This window comes from Pan paniscus, chromosome 1 (assembly GCF_029289425.2).
Source record: "Pan paniscus chromosome 1, NHGRI_mPanPan1-v2.0_pri, whole genome shotgun sequence".
In the NCBI taxonomy this organism is placed as follows: Eukaryota; Metazoa; Chordata; class Mammalia; order Primates; family Hominidae; genus Pan; species Pan paniscus.
The window spans coordinates 7,046,478-7,069,486 of record NC_073249.2 but is presented as its reverse complement, the minus strand read 5'-3'; the positions used below and the strand labels follow the sequence as shown (position 1 = coordinate 7,069,486).

The 23,009-nt window shown below is 41.5% G+C and overlaps 1 protein-coding gene across 7 annotated transcripts in view; it reads right to left on the bottom strand.

Annotated features, from left to right (window-relative positions):
• Positions 1-280: 280 nt before the first annotated feature.
• The window catches only part of PLD5 (phospholipase D family member 5), a 446,454-nt gene continuing 423,725 nt past the window's right edge, over positions 281-23,009 (bottom strand). For all 7 annotated transcript variants that reach the window (XM_055096799.2, XM_034949839.3, XM_034949846.3 and 4 more), the window contains 2 exons: positions 17,944-18,058; positions 281-7,388 (listed from right to left, as the gene is read on the bottom strand). In XM_055096799.2, coding sequence (XP_054952774.1) covers positions 7,132-7,388; positions 17,944-18,058 — 372 coding nt within the window. In that variant the 3' untranslated portion in view covers positions 281-7,131. The remainder of the gene's footprint in view (positions 7,389-17,943; positions 18,059-23,009) is intronic.

The window sequence follows — 23,009 nt, the reverse complement described above, 5'->3', positions numbered from 1 at the left end:
ATGTAGTCATTTCCTAACTTTCCATGCTCAATGTTTCAAACACACTTTATGAGTCTAACACATTTGATTACTATTGATTTGATATTTAACCCTTATGGCATGGATCCACATGCTTCACCATGGAGATCTCCGACATGAGTCTCTATCCGACCCAACAAGGTATACTACAGTGTTTTCTTTTTTTTCCCTCTTTTCCTTCCACGCTTCTTAAAAACGAGGATAGCTTTCACTTTATCGTGTTAGGCCCTTCCAGGTTTCAAAGAACAGACACACAGGTTACTTCAGTTAATGTGAGTTTATTTATGTCAATACATAAGAAAGGAAGAAAAAAAAAAAGCAACCCAGGATCTACAAAGTCCAGACTCATTGTTCAGGAATCAAGTATTTCTCCAGTAAGCTAAGAGCAGAATGGTGAATCAACAAGAACTCAAATTGTCTTGACTGCAGAAGTAACTGCTGTCACTGCTCTCAGAGGCACCATTACGGTGACTGTGTCTATTCTGGCTGTGCTTCCTATTCATCATTTACTTTCTGGTATTCAAACTCCCTAAAAGAGGGCCGTGATTGGTGGGGCCAGGTACCATCAAACAAGAATACCACTGCTAGGTACACTTTCATTCCTTAGGCCGCCCTCTGGCCTGTAAATGAGTCTCTTTGGGTCAGGTACTGAACCTTGGTACAATCAGCTGTGGCCAGTGTAGAGAGCTCACATGGCAGAAAACATGGTTTTGCTCCTGCAGGAGCTGTGGAGGTAGGGTCTCTCCAAGACACCAGGAAAACTATAGATCCACCTATGAAATATGAATGAGAGATAGCTTTATCACTGGAGACAAACCAGCCTTTGTTTCTCAATGACATTTTCCTACAGAGGATTTTCAAAGTGCTTTATCAGTACCATAACTTTGCTGAAAATATGGTGTTGCCTTCTTGTTATTACATTTTCTAGGATGTTGCCTTTAATAACTCACCCCTTTTAAAGAAGCAGCTAATCTTCACTTTTTAACTAATAAGTGAAATTGTAGATTACGCTCTGATTTGAATGTTATTGGATCAGATTTTCTGAGTTGTCTTTAAAGATCTTCATCCTCCACTTACATTGGAAAGTAACATATAATTTCAACGTTTTTAATCCTGGGAATTGAGGTCATATTTCCAAGATTGGTTGTGCATTTGTGTGGGAAAACTCTAAATTAGAAACCGTCTGTGTTTGTCTTGCAAGGGGCTCAGAATGTCTCATCTGTTTTTCAGAATTTTCCGCCCATGGGGAATAGGAGAGTCCATAAGGGAATTAATAATTTTTTAATGTCTGAGCCAAAAGGAATGGGTTTGAGAGCCAGATATCCACTTCATAAAAAGAGATCTTTTCTCCTTACTAATTTATCTCTCATATAAAAATAAATCACAAATAATCTTCACCCTTACTATGATTTAATTGGACTCCTTGTACATGACTGTCATCACACTGTTAGCCCATTTTTTTTTAAAAAAAACACGAAATTGTAGCATTCAGAAACTGCCAATAAAATCAGAATACTATTGACTATTACAAACTCAAAGTTCACTTTTAAGCCTTTGCTAACCTCTCCAATGATAGTTTTTTTTTTAAAGTATGCCTCTCAGATTGATTCTCTTCATGAAAACAGTACCCACCTTATTACATGCTGTGCATATCCTTTCAGAGACAAGACTGCCTCAAATCCAAATTACTTTAGTAAATCAACAGAATTTTATCCCGTGTGGGTCTTGAGAAAGGAACCATATGAAGCACTCCAAATTGTTTGGCTCAAGTAGGTTTTCAGCTTCTCACCTTGAGTCTGGAGCCTCAGACCACTCGGCCATCCTGACACTCTAGGCTGTCAACTTCTATGCCCAAATGGGAAGGGAATTTACACGTTGGGGGAGCTGGTTGAGATGGCTGTTAAGGTATGCTCTACACCTCAATATGGGTTTGCTGAGCAGACACTAGGTTCTCTAGTGGGGTCTCTATGATTGTTTCTTTTTCTCACTAAAAATTAATGTACTCAGAATGAACATTTATTGGAAATGATTTTTTTTTTTTTTTAGAGAAAGAGATAGGTATAGTGTTTCAAAGATGCCTCCTTGTGTGAATATACAAAACAGTGGGCCCATTGGACCAGTAGCATCTACCTTCTTCATAATTTACCACAGTACAGCTTGGTTACTGATGAGAGACTGATTTCTTTCTGAGATCAGCTTGAGGAGAAAAAGAAATGCCTCATCTCACAGTATGAAAAAGCCATCTAATATTTACTTCTGAAAAAACTGAGCATCTGGTTTTACGAAAGGTTTGAGAATTTTAATGATTCCCCCATATTCAACCCTTTATCAAACCCATTTATTTAGGGATCTTAAGGTTAATAATATAGATATGTCCAGGTACAAGTTTATCCTATTTACATAAAGGAACATTAAAAATTCAAGATACCTTTTGTAACAGAATTAGAAGTTTAGTAGTTGAACATAGCAAAAGAAAATGTGTAATGGTCTATTAAATATAACTTTTTTTTTTTTCAAATTGCCAAAAGAAGCGTAAATGACCAGTGAAGTTTTAGAACTTTGTAAATACAAGACTGCTAATGGGTCAAAAATAAGAAAATTTCATTTTTACATCTTCAAGAAACTTCTGAGGAATACCCATTGAGTCACTGTATAAAGCAGCATCTTCATAATTCAGCCAAAGATGGGAATTCTCTCAAATGAGAAAGACAGGCTGCGAACTGGGGTTGATGTCAGGGCTATTCAAAAGCCTCCGTCAATTTAAGTCAATAAGGTGAAAATGGTAAGCAGCTATTTTGTTAACAACATATAAAAGGAAAATGAAAGATGCTAATCCAAATCAAATTGGAAAATTTTTTACCTTGGGCCAAATGGAAGTTATATTAATTTTGCCTTTAAAAGGTGTATAATAAAGCACACCAGTTCATTGGGAACAAGTACAGAAAGATAAAAGAATGAAACATTTGTCCACAATATATGGGGCTGTTTGTAAGGACTGAGTTTGAATAAACAATAACAAAGTATCTTTCATTATAGGAAGTGGCTGTTCTATGCAAATAATGGCAGCGTTTTACATTCCTAAAGTTAAAAATAATGAAATGAATTTTGGACACAGAAACACACACCAGGGGTCATACGTATGGAAAAAAAAAAAAGTTAATTGTAGGATAGAATTCCTGAGACAGATGGACCCTGGATCTGATCTTATCAAGAAATTCTTATGGTCTTTTCTCCCCCCTTGGAATTTAGTTCAATAAAAGTTCCTAAAAACAAACAGAATGAATCAGAGTCACTGAGTATAGCCACAGGCTGGTGGGAAATGAGCTTCTATCAATCCCAGGTTCATCGAGGCACTTGTAACAAACCATTAACTGCATTTCAAAAAAATCCCCCACATTTTTCAAAGGGTGAGATCAACCAAAAATGTGATCAGACCCCTCTCACTAAGAACCACTCAGACATGAGACAAACAGTAGCACAGAGAGGGCCCGAATGGTGCCCAGAGTTACACAGATGCAAAGTGTATCCGCAGACCTTTTGTTTCTTTGTCTGCTTTGACTTGTTAAAGACGCTAGTTTTCATTCTCTGTGCCACAGGACCTAGGAAGTCTGCGAAGCATCTCTTTACAGCATTCTTTTAAGTCAGTGGGGACATTTTCAGCATTCCTTGTTTCTATCAGGTTCAGGTACCTAAAGCTTGTTGTTTACAAAGCATGGATGTCATCTCACTCTTCCACTTCCTCTCCAATGGTTGGACAAGCAGAGATTCAATTATTTGATAGGCTGGTGGCCAGTGACAATGCAGTGGAGGCCCACAGTATTGATCTTTGATGGTGTGTGCAATGATTTGATTTGGGGGGGCAGATAAAGGTGATGGGGCTTGGGAAGAGAACAGGCAGCATAAAAACTGTCATTGCTCAAATGGAAGTTTTCAACTGGTAGGCCCATCGGAAGGTCATCTTGAATTCCACAGGAGAGAGAAGTGTTCTCATAGAATAAATCATTGTTTAAAATCAACACTTGAGGATACATAAGGCACTAAGTTAGTGTTAGTGGTTCTGAAATCCAAGATATAGTCTCTAATTGTGTTTGTTTTCCTTTTTGCCTCTTGGGAAATAAATCCAGGAATGTTAATGGGGAGTAGTCACCCTGCTCCTCATAATTTCTGGCATGGACATCCACCAGAGGATGTCAAATTAACGTGTTTTTGTTTTGCATTCTTTCCCTCCTGGAAAGTAATTCCTGGGATATTTCGGGGTGGGGGGAATGGAGGTTGATAGTTTGTTTAGCACAGAAACAAGTCTAAAAGAAAGGAAAGCCATCTCTAGAGGGATAGCTAAAGCATCCAAATGAAAGAAAGTTCTGCAGAATGAAATGTTCTCTTGGGAGACATGAACCCATTTCTGACACTCTTGGTATGGGGGTCACTTTTCTGGCTGCCACAGAAGGACAGTGTGGCCCCATGGAGTCACCACCGCTGCCCAGACTCCCCTGATTAGGGGCTTGCTGTGTCTGGTAGGCATCTGCTGCTGCTGCTTGGCAGAAAAGCCCGGGATGCAGCTCCTGGTGGTAGCATTTTGCCAGGCCTCAAAAGGAAATGGCAATGATGGTCATTCCGTAATGGATGACATTCTCTTCTCGTAGCACATACAGCAGATAGTGACAGTGAAGGGGCCCCATGACACCAAGCCTATGAGTGTCCCATGGCTGTGGATGAATACTTCAGGGGACAACTTGAGAACTAACAAATTTTAGTTTGTTTTTTTTTTTCTCCCTTTAGATGTCCTTTTTAAAACCAACTCAGGCCGCTTTTGTCTGAGTGTGAACTTGGTAGGTTTGTCTCCACTCCTACTCTGATTCCTTCTTTCCTTTCTGTATTTATTTATTTTTAGAGGCAGGATCTTGCTATGCTACCCAGGCTGGTCTCAAACTCCTGGCCTCAAGCAATCCTCCTGCCTTGGCCTCCCGAAGCGCTGGGGTGACAGGCGTGAGCCACCGCACCCAGCCTGCTTTCTTTTTAAAATCATCACCAAAGCCACGTTTACTTTATTGGGATGACTGGCAGAGTTATAACTCCCAACTCAAATATGGATTGTGTATATGGTAAATATTTAGAGTCTTAGGGACTGGCTATTATTGATGAAGAATTTCAGTGAGAATCTCCCAATTAGTCATAAAACCATGCTGCCCTTAAAAATACAGCTTCCTTCCAGCTCTCTTGATCAACTGGTTAAATATCTAGTGAAGCAATACTTGCAAATAACAAGAAGGGAAGTAATGTGATCACTCACTGGATAACCAACATAGCCATTCTATATTAAGTAAATCCATTGGATAAGATTCACAGGCTCCTCGATCACTCTTTTGGCATTTAGAAATCAAGTCTCCAGAAATGAAAAAGAATAACTGAGTGTTTCCTTGCTCTGAAAATACATGTATATTATGGTCCTGAAGAACCAGCTCTAGCACGATGTCTAGTTTTGTGTTGATGTTATTCATGCCAAAGCAGCCCAACGCAATGTTCTATTGAAATGTTGACAATCCAGATCTCCACCGGGTTTCTGTGGGGCTGTTTTCTTTTCATCCACATTTGCAACAGGAAGCTGTGAATTTGTTTTCCTTTGTGGATTCTTGGGGAGGACCTGGTGTTGATTCTATCAAGATATGACAAAGTTTATTTCAAGAAAAAGATTATATATTATAATGCTTAGCATTTATATAGGTTCTTTTGATTTCAAAACAAGTTATAAATATTTCCTACCGTGACAACATCCTTGCGAGGTAGGTGAGTTATTACCGTCTACATTACCAAGAGAAGCCCGAGGCCAAGCAGTGAGGGGCTCCGCTTTGAGTCACAGAGTCGGGAACAACATTGGAACTGGACATCCCGGCCACCTGCTGTGGACTCTGAAGAGGCCATGCCTCTCCCTAGTGTAGCAATGGTCTCCATTAATACAGGGGTATATATTGTATAGATATAAAACAACAACACACGATTACGTTATAGAACAATAATTCAATATTTCTGTTTCTTAGTAAAATATGTTAAGCACAGTATTTAAATTGCATTTCTCTGAAAAGCATTTGGTATATTAAATAGCAGAAGGTATATTAAATAGCTCTAGAAATGTTTGCTGGCATACTCTTAACAGCATAATGATTCTAAAGAAATTAAAATCCACTGACGCAGAGAGATTTTTCCTTTATAATACCATGAACTGAACAAAAATGTGAAAAACTACTTTATTCCCAAAATGCAGACTTGATAGCTTGCTGGATATTAGCAGGTGGCTACATAATTTTTCTGAGCTTGAGAGAAAGGATACATATTGCTGACTGTGATTTTTTTTAAATACCAATTCGTTAGGGGAAAAAAGGATTCAGTTGAAAGGTGAAAATGAAAGACTGCTATTTCCACTTAGTATCCATTCTGAAAAATTTGTATGTTTTCAAAAGATGTTATCATAGTTAGAAGTAATGTTGAGGTGAATACAGAAAATGCTATATAATAGGAACATTTTGTGAGAAGAGAAAATGATACCAAATAAAACTTACGGTATAAGAAGAAAATGAGCAAGACAGAAAAGGATATTTTTCAAGGGTGTTGAAGGCTGGCATGAGATGTAAGCTATTCACGCTTAGCTGACTGTGTAGGTCTTGGAGATGATTTACAAGAATAAACACTTGGTTTTATCAGTCTCTTCTCCAAGGCAAAATCCTCACCTTCCTCTCTAAATCAGCAGTTCTCAGAATGGTGTTAAAGAGCCCATCTCATGCTAAGCTTCCTAACAACTGACCGGGTAGGTCAGCAGAAAAAGTTCTAAAACTAGAAAGGAGCAGGAATGAAAGTCTTAAAATTTGTATGCAAACGTAAAAACTAACTTCTACGCCAGAATGACATTCTCTGTCAGAGGTAACAAATACAAAAGTCTTAATTTTAGTGTACACGACGCTAAGATATTGTTAGATAGGTATTATGTGTCGTTCAGAGAATATTTTTTATAAGTGTGCTTTTTCCCTAAAAAAAGAGACATATTAAAGTGTTTTTTCTTTCCTCAAGTCCTTTATGTATAAATATGAAATACGGAGCTGTCCTATCAGTTTCTTCATCATGTTATACGTTCCGGGGATCCTTTCCACCTGCGTCGTCTGTGGCAGTTTTGTTGGAGAGGGGTTTGAGTTTGAACAGGCTTGAGCAGTTTGGCTGTTTGGTTGGCTGTAAGGTTTTGGCATACGGTGAATACCAGTCCCTTTCAAACACATCTTTAAGTTGCTTAATGATGCTTCTGTTGTTCCTCACATCTGCCTGGTTGATAACAAGGCCCGTGCCAGCATTCTGGGTGAAATCATTCCCTACCCAATCAAAATTTCCTGCAAACAAACAAAGAAATAATGTTGAGGAGTTAGAGTCCACTGGGAACATACCCAATATAATGAAATTCAGAGTGGATTCTATTAAAAATCATCAACATCCAGGAATAACAACGGGGAGGCTGAATTGTGTTGACAGCTCCGAAAAAAAAATCCAAGAAGCCTTACATATGGCATATTAATATTTGCATATTATTTTGGCATTTTCTTCAGCTTTGCTCCGGTGGAAACTCAAAACAAGGAATCTGCTGTTCTTTCTTGTAAATGTTATTTCTTATTGACATTCACAAGCCACACTAAATACAGCAACATTTAAAATATATAGGGATTCATTTAAAAATCCTGTGAGTAATTACTACCTTCTCAAAGAGACAACATCTAATCCATGTGAACAAATGAGGGATTCTAATTATAAGTCCCTGAAGCTTTCACATCAAAGAAAACGCTGAAGCCAGAGGAGACTCAGTTCCTAACAAACACTCGATTGGACTAGAAATCATTTCCCAGACCCAGGATCCGGCCCCTTGGCCCCAGGAAGTGGGGCAGGTGCTATGAGAACAGCCTCTCAAGTATGACTGCCCGTGTTACGTGGTGTATTCGTGTTTTTAGGGCTGCCATGGCAAAGTTCCACAAATTGGGTGGCTGAAACTACAGAAATGTATTGTCTCACGGTTCTGGAGACAAAATCCAGGTGTTGGGAGGCTTGATTCCTTCTGAGAACTGTGAGGAGGGATCTGTTCCAGACCTTTTTCCGTGGCTTGTAGATGGACATTTTCTATTTTCTTTTTATTTATTTATTCTTTTTGGTTCCTTTTTTTAATTTTTAAATAGAGATGGGTTCTTGCTGTGTTGCTCAGGCTGGTCTTGAACTCCTGGGTTCAAGCGATCCTCCCCTCAGCCTCCCAATATGCTAGGATTACAGGCACGAGCCACTGTGCCCGACGTCTCTGTGACATTTTCTGTCTCTTCATATTGTCTTCCCTCTATGCATGTCTCTGTCCAAATTTCCCCCTTTTTACAAGGACATCGGTCATATTAGATTAGGGGCCACACTAATGATCTCATTTTAACTTGACGATTTCTCTAAAGATCCTGTCTCTCAATAGAGTTACATTCTGAGGTACTGGGGGTTAGGACTTCAACATATGAATTTTGGAGGGACACGATTCAGCTCATGCAAAGGAGTAAGCCTGGGATCTGCCCTAGAAGAGACTAATCATGTGTATGCCACTCCCATGTAGTCCATCTTCAAGGTGTGGGGGAAGCAGCAGCCTTGGAGAGCTAGAGTAATAACATTTTCAGTTCAGCTCCATCTTGAGACTAACAAGGCATGTTCCTTGCCAGTCACAACCATGGTCATATATGTTTACAGTTGAGAAAACAGCCTAAAGATACCCCAAAGGATACAGTCCTACAGAAGTGGAAAGTCCAGATGTCCCAATACCCATAACAGTATGTGCTTTCGGGATAGCTATAGTTATGCTTCGATGTACTTACACACTAGAATGTCATTACACCAAGAATGTTTTCTTTAAATCGATAGAATAATAAATTTTGTCATGCTGTCAGCTCACTCACACATAGACACAGCTTAGCTTAGCTTTTACATAGATAAGACTCCTATATAAGAAAAACACACCACATCCCTCCACTTGCTTTCTGTGGATGCCCTATTCTGTAGCTGAGTAGCTTTATTCTTCTTTTTCTTTCCTTTTTTTTTGAGATAGTCTTGCTCTGTCGACCAGGCTGGAATGCAGTGGTACAATCTTGGCTCACTGCAACCTCTGCCTCCCGGGTTCAAGCAATTCTCTGCTTCAGCCTCCTGAGTAACTGGGATTACAGGAGCCCACCACAATGCCCCACTAATTTTTTGTATTTTTAGTAGAGACGGGGTTTCACCATATTGGCCAGGCTGGTCTTGAACTCCTGACCTCAAGTGATCCACCCATCTCGGCCTCCTAAAGTGCTGGGATTACAAGCGTGAGCCACTGCACCGGGCCTGATTTATTTATTTTTAGAGGCAGGATCTCTCTCTGTTGCCCAGGCTAGAGTGCAGGGACCTGACCACAGCTCACTGTAGCCTTGAACTCTTGAGCTCAAGTGATCCTCCCACCTCAGCCTCCTAAGTAGCTGTGAGTACAGGTGCAACCACCGGAACCAGCTTCTACTTGGTATTTATATACATTATTTATATGGTTGGTGGGACTTACTTCCACTTTACAGCTGAGGAGTGGGAGGCTCAAAGGGGTGAATAAATTTGCCTAATCACATGGCTAATCACTGGTGCACCCAGGTCTGCCAGACTGTATGATAAACCAGGAATTATTCTCATTAAAAAATATTTAGCCATGTCAAGGTGGACAAAATTATCTTCGAAATTACCACCAGGCCAGGTCTGATCTAAGCTCCCAGTTTTGTTCTCTTCTTTGGGTAAGAGCTGATTCCATAAAGGGAACTGGCAGGCTTTAGGTGGAGATATTGGCCTTCCGTCCCCTCTGCAGCAACTCAGGTTTCGCTGCAGAAATCACTAAGACGCTGAGATCATCTGTCGCCCTGGGCACCCCTGGCCCAAGGGCCCGCAGTCATCTGTGGGAGAAGCTGCTGGAAGAAAGCACATCTGGGAGACAGCCAGTATCTGTTCCTTTGCAGCTTTTGTATTTTGGTCTCTGTTCTGTATTCTGGAGCCCTCGAACATACTGAGTCCCTTTTCCATTTGGCACCCCTGAGAACATCAGAAGGTGGTTTCTTGTCTCTCATTTTACTCCTAAAGTTTATTCCTCAGAGCCTAAGAACACTAAGTCCCTAAACCAAATATCAGCAGAGAGAGGGACCTGCCCCCTTTTGCTTTATCCTTCTCCCCTCATCCCAACCCATCATCTGCCCCCTCAATAAACAGCACAACGGTACTATCAGTGGCTTCATGATAGACATAGCTTTGGACGAATTTTTTTCTGATATAAATTAGTGAACTGTCCTCCAAGTGGTACATAATACTGTGTTGGTGTCGCTGCCCAGAGACCCCCGTGGCCAAGGTGGCGTTCCTGATCGTGTGCTCTTAGACACGTGACTATGCGCAGAGGCTGCAGTTCTGTGCAAATGCTCAGTGCCAGGTAAATACAGGACTGGATCTCTAAACTGGGGATTAGTAGCTCCCGTGGGTTGAGCGTTGCTCAGGTGTCGCCTGCCAGGCAGTATCTTCTATTCATTCCGTAAGCAAGAGGCTCCTGGGGTCTTGCATGCCTTTTAAGGGCTTTTGGATATGACCCTGAACTCTCATCCCCACAGCTGTTGCCAGGCACTGTAACAAGGGCAGTCAATATATCATCTCATTACATTATTTCTTCAGTCTTCACTGCCGTCCTCTGAGGTGATAATACAAACTCCATCATATTGATGAGGAAATCAAGGCACAGAAGGGTTAAGTAATTTGTCCAAAGCGGGAATAGAAAAATATCAGAGCTGAGGTTCAAAGCCAGGTCTGACTCCGGGGTCCACCCTTTACTTGTACTCCATGTTGCCTCTGATCCTAAAGGTATCCTTTGTGCTAAGAATTGTGTGCTTCTCCCTGGACTACAATGTCGACCCCCGAGGTCAGGAGCATCACGGCCACATTGAGAATTCTGCTCCGTGCATGTGCAGACCACTGTCTCTGAAGGAAATATACATGGAAATATGCTTCGGGGGCAGCCTGAGGCAGGGGGAAAATGATGGAGAGAGGTGACAAGATTTTGAAGGCTTATTCTATGAAATAACAGCTTTTTTTTTCCTTCAAATTCAATGGATTGAGCCAAGATCCGGCATCTTTACTGATGCTCAAAAGCTTTAATTAGGCTCATCTCAGGAATCATGGCTCTGGAAAGCTTTCACAGGCCGATAAAGGAATTCCTGCACCTTTGTGATCATGCTCTTCTACCTTTCACTTCCTGACCGTCTGGCTTGACTTCAAAATCACATATATGCTTCAGTGTTTTTTTAATTGGGATGCAATTTCATCCAGCTTTTTTTTTTGAGACTACCACTGCAGCTTCCAAAAATGCATGCTGAGGCCCCAGTTGCCAGGAGAACTGTAGTGTCACCCAGAGGGACATGATGATGAGGTTGCAAGAGAGCTCGCTGGGAAGGTGCATGGGCCTTCAGGGGACTTTTGAGTGCCCTCCATCCACCCGCTACCCCCTTGTCAGTCCTCCAATTCTTCAAACCATCTTCTAGACAAGTTTGCAGAGCTTGACTCAAATTTACCCTGGAGATTTCAAAATTAGAGAGATGACACTGTTTGGGGATTCTTCTGTAAGTCTTGTGAAAACTTAGTGGAGCAGTGATTCCATGCAAGGTCCACTGTGGATTTTTCTCAACTCTGCGTTCTCAACAAGTATCTCAGTGATGACTTAGGAGATCAGAACATGCTGATAATTATTTAAATTATTGATGGATTTTTTTTTTCTTCTAGGGTTGAGTATTTTTATACTAGAACTATGCTTCAGTCTAGGGAATTAACATTTTGCTAAAATATTATGTGTAAAATTCACTCATTTAAAAATGTATTATAGAGGGAAGAAGAAAGGAGAGAGCCAGGAATCAATATTTCCTAAAGATATGGATAGATCGGAGACAGTGTTAGGAGCTCTTCATACACTATCTTGTTTAAGCCTCATAGCATCACTGAAGGGTGGGTGCTATTATCCCCAGTTTACAGATTAGAAAATAGAGGCTTACAGAGATTATGTGACTGTCTACCATTTTTCAGCTTGTAAGTGTCAGTGCTGGAATTCAAATATAGGTTTGTCTCACTCTAAAATATATATTTATTATTTTTTAATATTTTATTTTATTGAGAACAGAGTCTCGCTCTGTTGCCCAGGCTGGAGTGCAGTGGCACAATCTCGGCTCACTGCAACCTCCACCTCCCAGGTTCAAGCGATCCTCCTGCCTCAGCCTCCTGAGTAGCTGGGACTACAGGTGCCCGCCACCACGCCTGGCTAATATTTTGTATTTTTAGTAGAGACGGGGTTTCACAGTGTTACCAGGATGGTCTCTATCTCCTGACCTCGTGATCCACCCACCTCAGCCTCCCAAAGCGCTGGAATTATAAGCGTGAGCCATCGCGTCCAGCCTACTTATTTATTTAGAGATGGATTCTTGCTCTGTCTTCCCCAGGCTGGAGTGCACCGGTGGGATCTTGGCTTACTGCAGCCTCTGTCTCCCGGGTTCAAGCGATTCTCCTGTCTCAGCCTCCTGAGTAGCTGGGAGGACAGGCATGTGCCACGATACCCAGCTAATTTTGTATTTTTAGTACAGACAAGATTTCACCATGTTGGCCAGGCTGGTCTCCAACTCCTGACCTCAGGTGATCCACCCGCCTCAGACTCCCAAAGTGCTGGGATTACAGGTGTGAGCCACCACGCCCGGCCTAAAACATTTAATTCATCAAAAGTACAATTTTATAAAATTCCTGGTTTCAGGTATTTATTTTTTTAATTTTAATTTTTAAGCCCTCATCTCCTTTTTAAAAAAAATTCCCACAAAAGAACATTTAGATACAGGTACAAGTCACTGCTGAATGGACACACAACATCTTACTTTAAGTAAACTCCACATGTAAAATATCCAGATTTGAGTCCCTCAATCCTGTCGTGCCTAAAACCTGAACCATCCCTGGGTTCCCTGATGATTAAGCCAAAAGTTCCAATTTTTATTAAATGATTTTGGGGTTGTTTTTAATCACTTGCAGCTGATTTCATATTACTCTCCATAAGTTGGTGCACATGAGAAAAATCAAAATAATCACGTTTTGGGTCACTGAGAGTGACAACAGGAATGAAATAATATGCTCTCTCTCTTTTTTTTTTCTTTTTTTTGAGACAGAGGACTCTCACTCTGTCGCCCAGGCTGGAGTGCAGTGGCACCATCTCGGCTCACTGCAAGCTCCGCCTCCCGAGTTCATGCCATTTTCCTGCCTCAGCCTCCCAAGTAGCTGGGACTACAGGTGCCCGCCACCACACCCAGCTAATTCTTTGTATTTTTAGTAGAGATGGGGTTTCACCGTGTTAGCCAGGATGGTCTCAATCTCCTGACTTCGTGATCTGCCTGCCTTGGCCTCCCAAAGTGCTGGGATTACAGGCGTGAGCCACTGCACCCAGTCAATATTCTCATATTGGAGCACCACCAGAAGGTCAGAAGTATCAATCGATCGAAAGATCGATCTCTCTCTCTCTCTTTCCCTTTCTCTTTTTCTTTCCCTCTTGAGATGGAGTCTTGCTCTGCCACCCAGGCTGGAGTGCAATGGCGCAATCTTGGTTCACCGCAACCTCTGCCTCCTGGACTCAAGCGATTCCCCTGCCTCAGCCTCCCTAGTAGCTGGGATTACAGGCATGTGCCACCGCACCCAGCTAATTTTTGTATTTTTAGTAGAGACGGGGTTTCACCATGTTGCCCAGGCTGGTCTTGAACTCCTGGCCTCAGGTGATCCACCTGCCTCAACCTCCCAAAGTGCTGGGATTACAAGGGTGAGCCACCATACCCGGCCTATTTCGTTTTTTGGTTGTTTGTTTAAGTCTTTTTTTTTTTTTTTTTTTTTTTTTTTTTTTTTTTTTTTTAGTCTGCTAATCTGAAAATATTTACTGTCTGGACTTTTATTTTTTATTTTTATTTGTATTACATTTTAAGTTTTAGGGTACATGTGCACAACGTGCAGGTTTGTTACATATGTATACATGTGCCATGTTGGTGTGCTGCACCCATTAACTCATCATTTAACATTAGGTATATCTCCTAAAGCTATCCCTCCCCCCTCCCCCTCCCCCCTCCCCCTCCCCCTCCCCACAACAGCCCCCGGTGTGTGATGTTCCCCTTCCTGTGTCTGTGTGTTCTCATTGTTCAATTCCCACCTATGAGTGAGAACATGCGGTGTTTGGTTTTTTGTCCTTGTGATAGTTTGCTGAGAATGATGGTTTCCAGCTTCATCCATGTCCCTACAAAGGACATGAACTCATCATTTTTTATGGCTGCATAGTATTCTATGGTGTATATGTGCCACATTTTCTTAATCCAGTCTATCATTGTTGGACATTTGGTTTGGTTCCAAGTCTTTGCTATTGTGAATAGTGCCACAATAAACATACGTGTGCATGTGTCTTTATAGCAGCATGATTTATAATCCTTTGGGTATATACCCAGTAATAGGATGGCTGGGTCAAATGGTATTTCTAGTTCTAGATCCTTGAGGAATTGCCACACTGACTTCCACAATGGTTGAACTAGTTTACAGTCCCACCAACAGTGTAAAAGTATTCCTATTTCTCCACATCCTCTCCAGCACCTGTTGTTTCCTGACTTTTTAATGATCGCCATTCTAACTGGTGTGAGATGGTATCTCATTGTGGTTTTGATTTGCATTTCTCTGATGGCCAGTGATGATGAGCATTTTTTCATGTGTCTTTTGGCTGCATAAACGTCTTCTTTTGAGAAGTGTCTGTTCATATCCTTTGCCCACTTGTTGATGGGGTTGTTTTTTTCTTGTAAATTTGTTTGAGTTCTTTGTAGATTCTGGATATTAGCCCTTTGTCAGATGAGTAGATTGCAAAAATTTTCTCCCATTCTGTAGGTTGCCTATTCACTCTGATGGTAGTTTCTTTTGCTGTGCAGAAGCTCTTTAGTTAAATTAGATCCCATTTGTCAATTTCGGCATTTGTTGCCATTGCTTTTGGTGTTTTAGACATGAAGTCCTTGCCCATGCCTATGTCCTGAATGGTATTGCCTAGGTTTTCTTCTAGGGTTTTTGTGGTTTTAGGTCTAACATTTAAATCTTTAATCCATCTTGAATTAATTTTTGTATAAGGTGTAAGGAAGGGATCCAGTTTCAGCTTTCTACATATGGCTAGCCAGTTTTCCCAGCACCATTTATTAAATAGGGAATCCTTTCCCCATTTCTTGTTTTTGTCAGGTTTGTCAAATATCCTCTTCTCGAGGAGTATCTTTGTGGCATTCTCTGTATTTCCTGAATTTGAATGTTGGCCTGCCTTGCTAGATTGGGGAAGTTCTCCTGGATAATATCCTGCAGAGTGTTTTCCAACTTGGTTCCATTCTCCCCGTCACTTTCTGGTACACCAATCAGACGTAGATTTGGTCTTTTCACATAGTCCTGTATTTCTTGGAGGCTTTGTTCGTTTCTTTTTATTCTTTTTTCTCTAAACTTCTCTTCTCACTTCATTTCATTCATCTGATCTTCCATCACTGATACCCTTTCTTCCAGTTGATCGAATCGGCTACTGAGGCTTGTGCATTCGTCACGTAGTTCTCGTGCCGTGGTTTTCAGCTCCATCAGGTCCTTTAAGGACTTCTCTGCATTGGTTATTGTAGTTAGCCATTCATCTAATCTTTTTTCAAGGTTTTTAACTCCTTTGCCATGGGTTCGAACTTCCTCCTTTAGCTTGGAGTAGTTTGATCGTCTGAAGCCTTCTCTCAACTCGTCAAAGTCATTCTCCATCCAGCTTTGTTCCATTGCTGGTGAGGAGCTGCGTTCCTTTGGAGGAGGAGAGGTGCTCTGATTTTTAGAATTTTCAGTTTTTCTGCTCTGTTTTTTCCCCATCTTCGTGGTTTTATCTACATTTGGTCTTTGATGATGGTGACGTACAGATGGGGTTTTGGTGTGGATGTCCTTTCTGTTTGTTAGTTTTCCTTCTGCCAGTCAGGACCCTTAGCTGCAGGTCTGTTGGAGTTTGCTGGAGGTCCACTCCAGACCCTGTTTGCCTGGGTATCAGCAGTGGAGGCTGCAGAACAGCAGATATTGGTGAACAGCAAATGTTGCTGCCTGATCGTTCCTCTGGAAGTTTTGTCTCAGAGGAGTACCCCACCGTGTGAGGTGTCAGTCTGCCCCTACTGGGGGGTGCCTCCCAGTTAGGCTACTTGGGGGTCAGGGACCCACTTGAGGAGGCAGTCTGTCCGTTCTCAGATCTCAATCTGTGTACTCTCTTCAAAGCTGTCAGACAGGGACATTTTTTCGGCCTATTTAGTCTTTTATTTTTATTTTTGAGAAGGAGTCCCACCCTGTCACCCCGGCTGGAGTGCAGTGGCACGATCTCAGCTCACTGCAACCTCTGCATTCCAGATTCAAGCAATTCTCCCTGCCTTGGCCTCCCATGTAGCTTGGATTACAGACACCCACCACCATGTCCAGCAAATTTTTTTGGTATTTTTTAGTAAGGACGGGTTTTCACCATGTTGGCCAAGCTGGTCTTGAACTCCTGACCTCAGGTGATCCACCTGCCTCAGCCTCCCAAAGTGGCTGGGATTACCATGTGAACCACTGTGCCCAGCCAGATATACATCTTTAAAATATTCCAATACTCTCTTCTAATGTGATATTGAAAATGGAAAAAGAATACGTTTACACTGAGTCTGGGAGTTAGTGACTCCCCACATGGCCAGTGGCAGTGTCTGCAGGGGCGGGAGGCAGCAGGTGAGATGATTTGGGGCCCTGGATGCCAGACCCAGCTCCTTCCTGCTAACATCTGTATTTCTCCAAGTCTTAGGGTCCAAGTTTCCTCCTTTCTAAACGGCAGATGATAAAAGCTGCCCTCCCTATTGGTGATGTTGCGAAGAGAAATGAATCAAGTGCTTTACCAAGTTAAAAGGGTACATTTTTTACTCACTGAATTTGAAAAAAAAGAAATTGATACAGATTTTGTATTTCTATATTCCATGAACATGTTTCTTTCTGCCTTGAGACTGCTGCTTCATCTGTACAGTGTAATCACTACACTGCTGTTTTTGGATTTATGTACCTTCTGATAGATCGTTTTAACTACCTGTGATGGTACTAGTTAAAAGGTTATCATGGACACATATATATCATGGAAAACTAGAATAGGTTTGATATATTAATAATTACACCAGTATAGAATGATTTCAGCCCTTGGGTCTCTGTTTAACCTTAATAATAAAAATAGCTAGCATTAATTGGGTATTATCTATGTGCTAGGTACTTTGCACATTTTATCTCTTCTACACTTCACCCGATGAAGTAGTTACTATTATTAACCCCATCTTACAGATGAGAAAACTGAGGTTTGAAGAGCTCAAGTTAAGTTGTACAGAGTGGGACATTTGGAAGATAGCAGGGATGGGATAATTGGCTGGGAATTGGGAGTTTCGGCACTGAACCACTCCACTGCCTGCCTTCCCATCACTCATGTCAGGCTGGCTTGTGGTGCTGTGGGCAGGGGGATGACACTGCTCTTTCCTGTGCCAGGACTCACCTTTGATGAGCCATTCTCATCCTTGCCTGTACAATGAGGCAAATGGACCAGAAAATTTCTGGAAAACATTTATGGAAAGGCATCTTCTATGTCTTCTAGTACATAAATCAGGCCATGGAAGAGATATTTGAATGATGAGCTCCCTGTCCTTACCGTCCTGTTTCCTCATCTCCATTTCCCCTCATTCACCAGCAGTGGTTCCCAAGGCCTTGCTTCCTCACCAGGGGATACCGTGGAGCACAGCTGGACTACTACTCCCTGGGTGACCCCCACCCAAGGAGCTTCACAGCCCTGACACCTACCAATATAAGCTGCTCCATCTGTCACCATGTACTTGTTGCGATTTAACCTAGGAAAGGTGTGATTCTTTTGTTCTTTTGTAGCACAAGCATTCTCTCTTTCCAGATCAAAAAATTTCTGTAAGAAAAAAAAAAAAAGGCAGGTAAATAAGAGGAACGTTTCTGGTCTTGTCCAAGAGCACAAAAGAATGCATTATCCAAATATCAACAATAGACCTCAAGTTGGGTTATGAAAGCCATAATCTTATTACCTCATATAGATGAAGCTATTTTTGTTCTCAAATCTAAATAGGCAACAAGAGAAAATTAGCATGCTCAACTAGGTATATAATTAACACTTTTAAGCTACAAAATGAACACAAAATTCGTTTTCTTTTTTCAGCAGGATAAGGGCCAGAAGGTTGTTTAATTCTCATTGTCTTATTCATCGGGGTGCGCTGGCATTTGAAGCATGCCTCAGGGTGCTTTCTGTCAAGCATGGCAATGAACGGAATGAGTATTCTTACATGTTGCATACATTATGTCAATGACTAGCTGATTAAACTGGGGATTTGCAAAGGTCAAAAGAGACTTTGCCATAGGAACATAGGAACAAATACTTTTCTGTCTGAACACCTAAGTCTAGGAGCTCTTTTGATAGACAACTCAAAAAAAAAAATCACAACTTCAAACCATGAATTCTGAATTTCAACTTTTATTGACTCAAAAGGTGACATTCCAGTTCACCCAAGGCCAGGAATGGGGCAGCTAAAAGAAGGGGGATGACTGCAGGAATGGCCAGGCCATGCCTTAGGGGTCTGTGGAATTGGCTAAATTTTCAGATGAGGCTTAAACTGTGGCTAAGCTCATGGAACTCCATGACTCAGCTCACTGGAAGACACTAGTCAAAGGTGAAAATATCAGGTATCCCCTATATGGGAAAATGTTGAGTATTTTCAGAACTGCGTGGAACCTTGTGGAATGTCTTACAGCTATAGAATGGTGTATTTAAAGGAAAGAAGAGGCAGGGAAGAAAATGGCATGATACCTAGAAAAGGAGATGTCATTTACAGTTTTAAAACTGTAAGTGTTCACATTTGGTTTGAGGAAATAATGAGAGTTGGACTTCCCCCTCCCCTAGCGTGGTAGAACGGTGATAAACTAGATGATCAGTAAGATCCCTTCTAGCCACAAAAGTTCTATTTTGATTTTTTGTAAAACCCTTGAGGTCCACAGAGCAGAGATCAAAATCTACTACTTAAAAACTGTCTATTCCACAACACAGGTAAACACGTTATCTGTGTGGCTCTCAGGGCCCTATCACCACGGTTATAGACAATGATACCTGGTTCACCCAGTGTCCTCAGTTCCTGTCTTCTGTAAAATCTGCATTGGTTTCTGGACTCTTCAGACTGACTTAATAACCTGTGAATGTTCTTAAGTCACAGTTTTATGTTCATGAGGTCACATGAATATTGAGGGCATCACCATCAATAACAGGCAGAAGTCACCTCGCTTGGACATAATATCACAACACGTGGCCACACGTGTGACTGTTTCCTTTTGGGAAAGATATTATTGTAGAATCAAGATGGATTTCAAAAAGAGTAAAATATACATCTTGAGTTAAGTCAAGGATAGAGTCACAGCTTGAGGCTTTAGTAAAAACCCATTTGCTCTAGAAAGTCAAAGACGGCCCTTAAGAGGGGAAACAGCTTTCTCTGGAAGACTAAAATGACAGCAGAAATCAGGTTTTATTCACTGGTATTATTCGACACCTAATACACGGTGGATGACAGCAAAGACATTTCAAAAGGGGTTTATTAATTTGTTAAAAAAAAAAAACTAAAAAATCAGCTGACTGGGAGAATTTCTGTTCTTCACAGTCTTTTCTCTTTCCATGAGTCCCTCATGGAGATAAACCCACATCAGGGCTGGAGGTGGTTGGAGGTGGGGGTGCCCACTCCTTTAAGGACAGAGATTCCCTACCTAGTTCCCAGGCCATGTGCTTTGTCAGTGCTCCCAGGCTCCTGGAGACACGCTCTATGCAAGATTCCAATCCTCACTTTTCTTGGAAGAGTTTATCACCCATCTGTGTTCTAGACATTAGGGCCATAAGCTTCTTGCCCATCTAGGCTTGTATTGATGCTTAGAAGTGTGTGGCCTCTGTTTTATAAAATGGCTATATGTGAACTACGAATGTTTAGTTTATTCAAAAAAAAGTGACCATCTGTGATCAAAAACATCAAAAAGATGAAGCTGATTAAGTACTGTAAAGGTTGCAATGGTGGATGCTACTTTCCTTGTAATTTTTTGTAATTCTTAAATGAGAGCAGTTGACATTTCACGCCCTGGAAGTTTCAACTGCAGGTGCTCTAGTGGCAGGTGTGCTGTGGGGGTCAAGAAACAGTGGGTGGACATGGACCCGTGACTTGGCCAGAGGAGAATTTGGAAAAGGAGATTGGAGCAAATGCACCATATGGTATACCAAAAGCCCCAGACTGTCCTCTCTGTTCCTGCTAGACCTCACGAATAACAGGGGCTCCTCTGAGTGCGAGTGTACTGACCTCCAGAGTGCATGACTTCACTGGGCAGCCTCTTCACCCATGGTCACCCTTCCCCAGCGCACACCTGCAGAAAATGGCTAACCACACCTTGGACTCAGGCACTGTCCTGGGTTCTGCCCTGTCCCCTCACTGGCTTGCAGAATCTTTCTTATTACTCTGCCTTTATTAGCTCCCTTCTTTGACTTCATTTGTTCATGCATGCACTCATTCAACATGTATGTTTTGAAAACTCCACCAAGCGTCATGTGAGCCATTGGTGAACTAGACACCTGTTCTTTTTCTCACTTCCTTTTTCCTGGAGCTCCGTATGCCACTGTAATTATCTGGAAAATGCTGTTTCGGAGCTGAATCAATCCCAAGAGTTCTCTTGTCTGTGAAAAGGTATTGAACACAATTAGACTCCATTCTCCTGTGTCTCTGACTTCCTAGGACTGCACCTGCTTCTCCTCTGATACTGGGCACCTGACTCCAAACCCAGGTTGGTGCCCTGATCCAACTCCTGGTCGTTTCATTTATTTGAAAATCTGGCCTGGAAAACAGATCTGTGGTAGTAATCACAGTCATGTTTTTATTTCCAATACTTACACTGATTTGTGACTACACAGATATGTGCATGATTTCCTCAGTTTACAAAAACCAGTTAAGTAGAGATCAGAATTTCTATTATCCATCAATGTTACCAGACTATTCGGGAGATTAAGATGAAAACACAGGTGAGAAGCATTGTTTTTGGAAATTTACAGTAAATTCTAAATTTTTATGTATTTAAATTGTTAATAATTTCATGAAAAATAAAATTTAAAATATCTTAATGGCATGAATAAGTTACAAACATTTTACCTGATTCTTTTTTTGATCCTCAGGGATATAATTTGGATGTGTAGCTTCTCATATCTTTGAGCAGATGCAGTATATGATGTTTTTGTTTTTGCTTCGAGACACAGTCTTGTTCTGTCCCCAGGCTGGAGTGCAGTGGCAATCATAGGTCACCGCAGCCTTGAACTCCTAGGCTAAAGTGATCCTCTTGCCTCTACCTCCTGAGTCCTGAGTCCCTAGGACTACAGATATGCACCACCACACCTGGCTAGTTTTTGCTTTTTTTTTTTTTTTTGGTAGAAATAGCGTCTTGCCATGTTGTCCAGGCTGGTCTTGAACTCTTGGCCTCAAGTGATCCACTTGTCTTGGCCTCCCAAAGTGTTGGGATTACAAGTGTGAGCCACTGCACCTTGGTGTATGTGATGTTTCTTAATATAGATAAGAAAGATTAAAAAGGACTTTGTAACTGCAAGGATCTCTTCTACATGCAGACGCCATGGAGACATGTTTAAGAGCTCAGGTTCTGGAGTTCAAAAGACTTGGGTTTGAGTCTTGCCCCATTACTCACTAGTGTCCTTGAGAGAGGTTATTTAATGTATGCTTCAGTTCCCATGTCTATAAAATAGGGAAAGTACCTGTTTCACTGGGTAATTGTAAATATTTTTATCTCTTAAGTTTTTTTGTAGAGATGGGGGTCTCCCTAGTTTGCCCAAGCAGGTCTTGAACTTGTGGCCTCAAATGAACTTCCTGCCTTGGACTCCCAAAACACTGGGATTACAGGCATAAGCCACATGTCTGGCTGTGTGGTTGTGAATATTATATAATCTATAGAAGGCATTTAATTCAGTGCCTGGATAACTGTATATACTCATGAATATTCATGAATCTAACACATTCCTTCACTTATTTAAAAAGTATTAAGTACTTACTAAGTTCAAGCAATGTGAACTGGTTCTGTCATAACAGCAACACAACAAAAACTTAATAAATGATGTAGCATTGGTTTACTCAATGGAGAGCAGGCAGCAAGTAAATTGGTATTGTAGGGTGGAGAGATGAAAACTCATGTTATACAATGACAAACTATTTGGTAAAAACATAGCCAGCATTTATTTGGAAGGAATACCAAGTACCACTGAACCTTTGGCTTATAGGGCTTCAGCTATAGGGACTGGGGAAATGAATTGTTTGTACTATGTGTTGGTTTTTTTTTTTTTCCTTCAGAGACAGGGTCTTGCTCTGTCTCCTGGGTTGGAATGCAGTGGTGCAATCTCGGCTCACTGCAACCTCTGCCTCCCAGGTTCAGGTAATGCTTGTGCCTCAGCCTCCCAAGTAGCTGGGATTACAGGCGTGCACCACCATGCCCAGCTAATTTTTGTATTTTTACTAGAGATGGGGTTTCACCATGTTGTCCAGGCTGGTCTTGAACTCCTGGCCTCAAGTGATTCACCTGCCTTGGCCTCCCAAAGTGCTGGGATTACAGGCGTGAGCCACTGCGCCTGGCCTGTTAGTTGTGCTTTTAAAGAGCTTATTAGAGGAGATAAATAGGCTCAGAGAAGGAAGGGCTAGTTTATAAATGATATAGAAAACAGATCAACCAGAAATTTGGTATTTCACAGCGTTGGAAAAGCTGATTGTACCTAGAACTCAATAATAGAAAATAAGTATGAAAAATCCTTTAAGTGGCCAGTTAAGACTAAGCCCTGT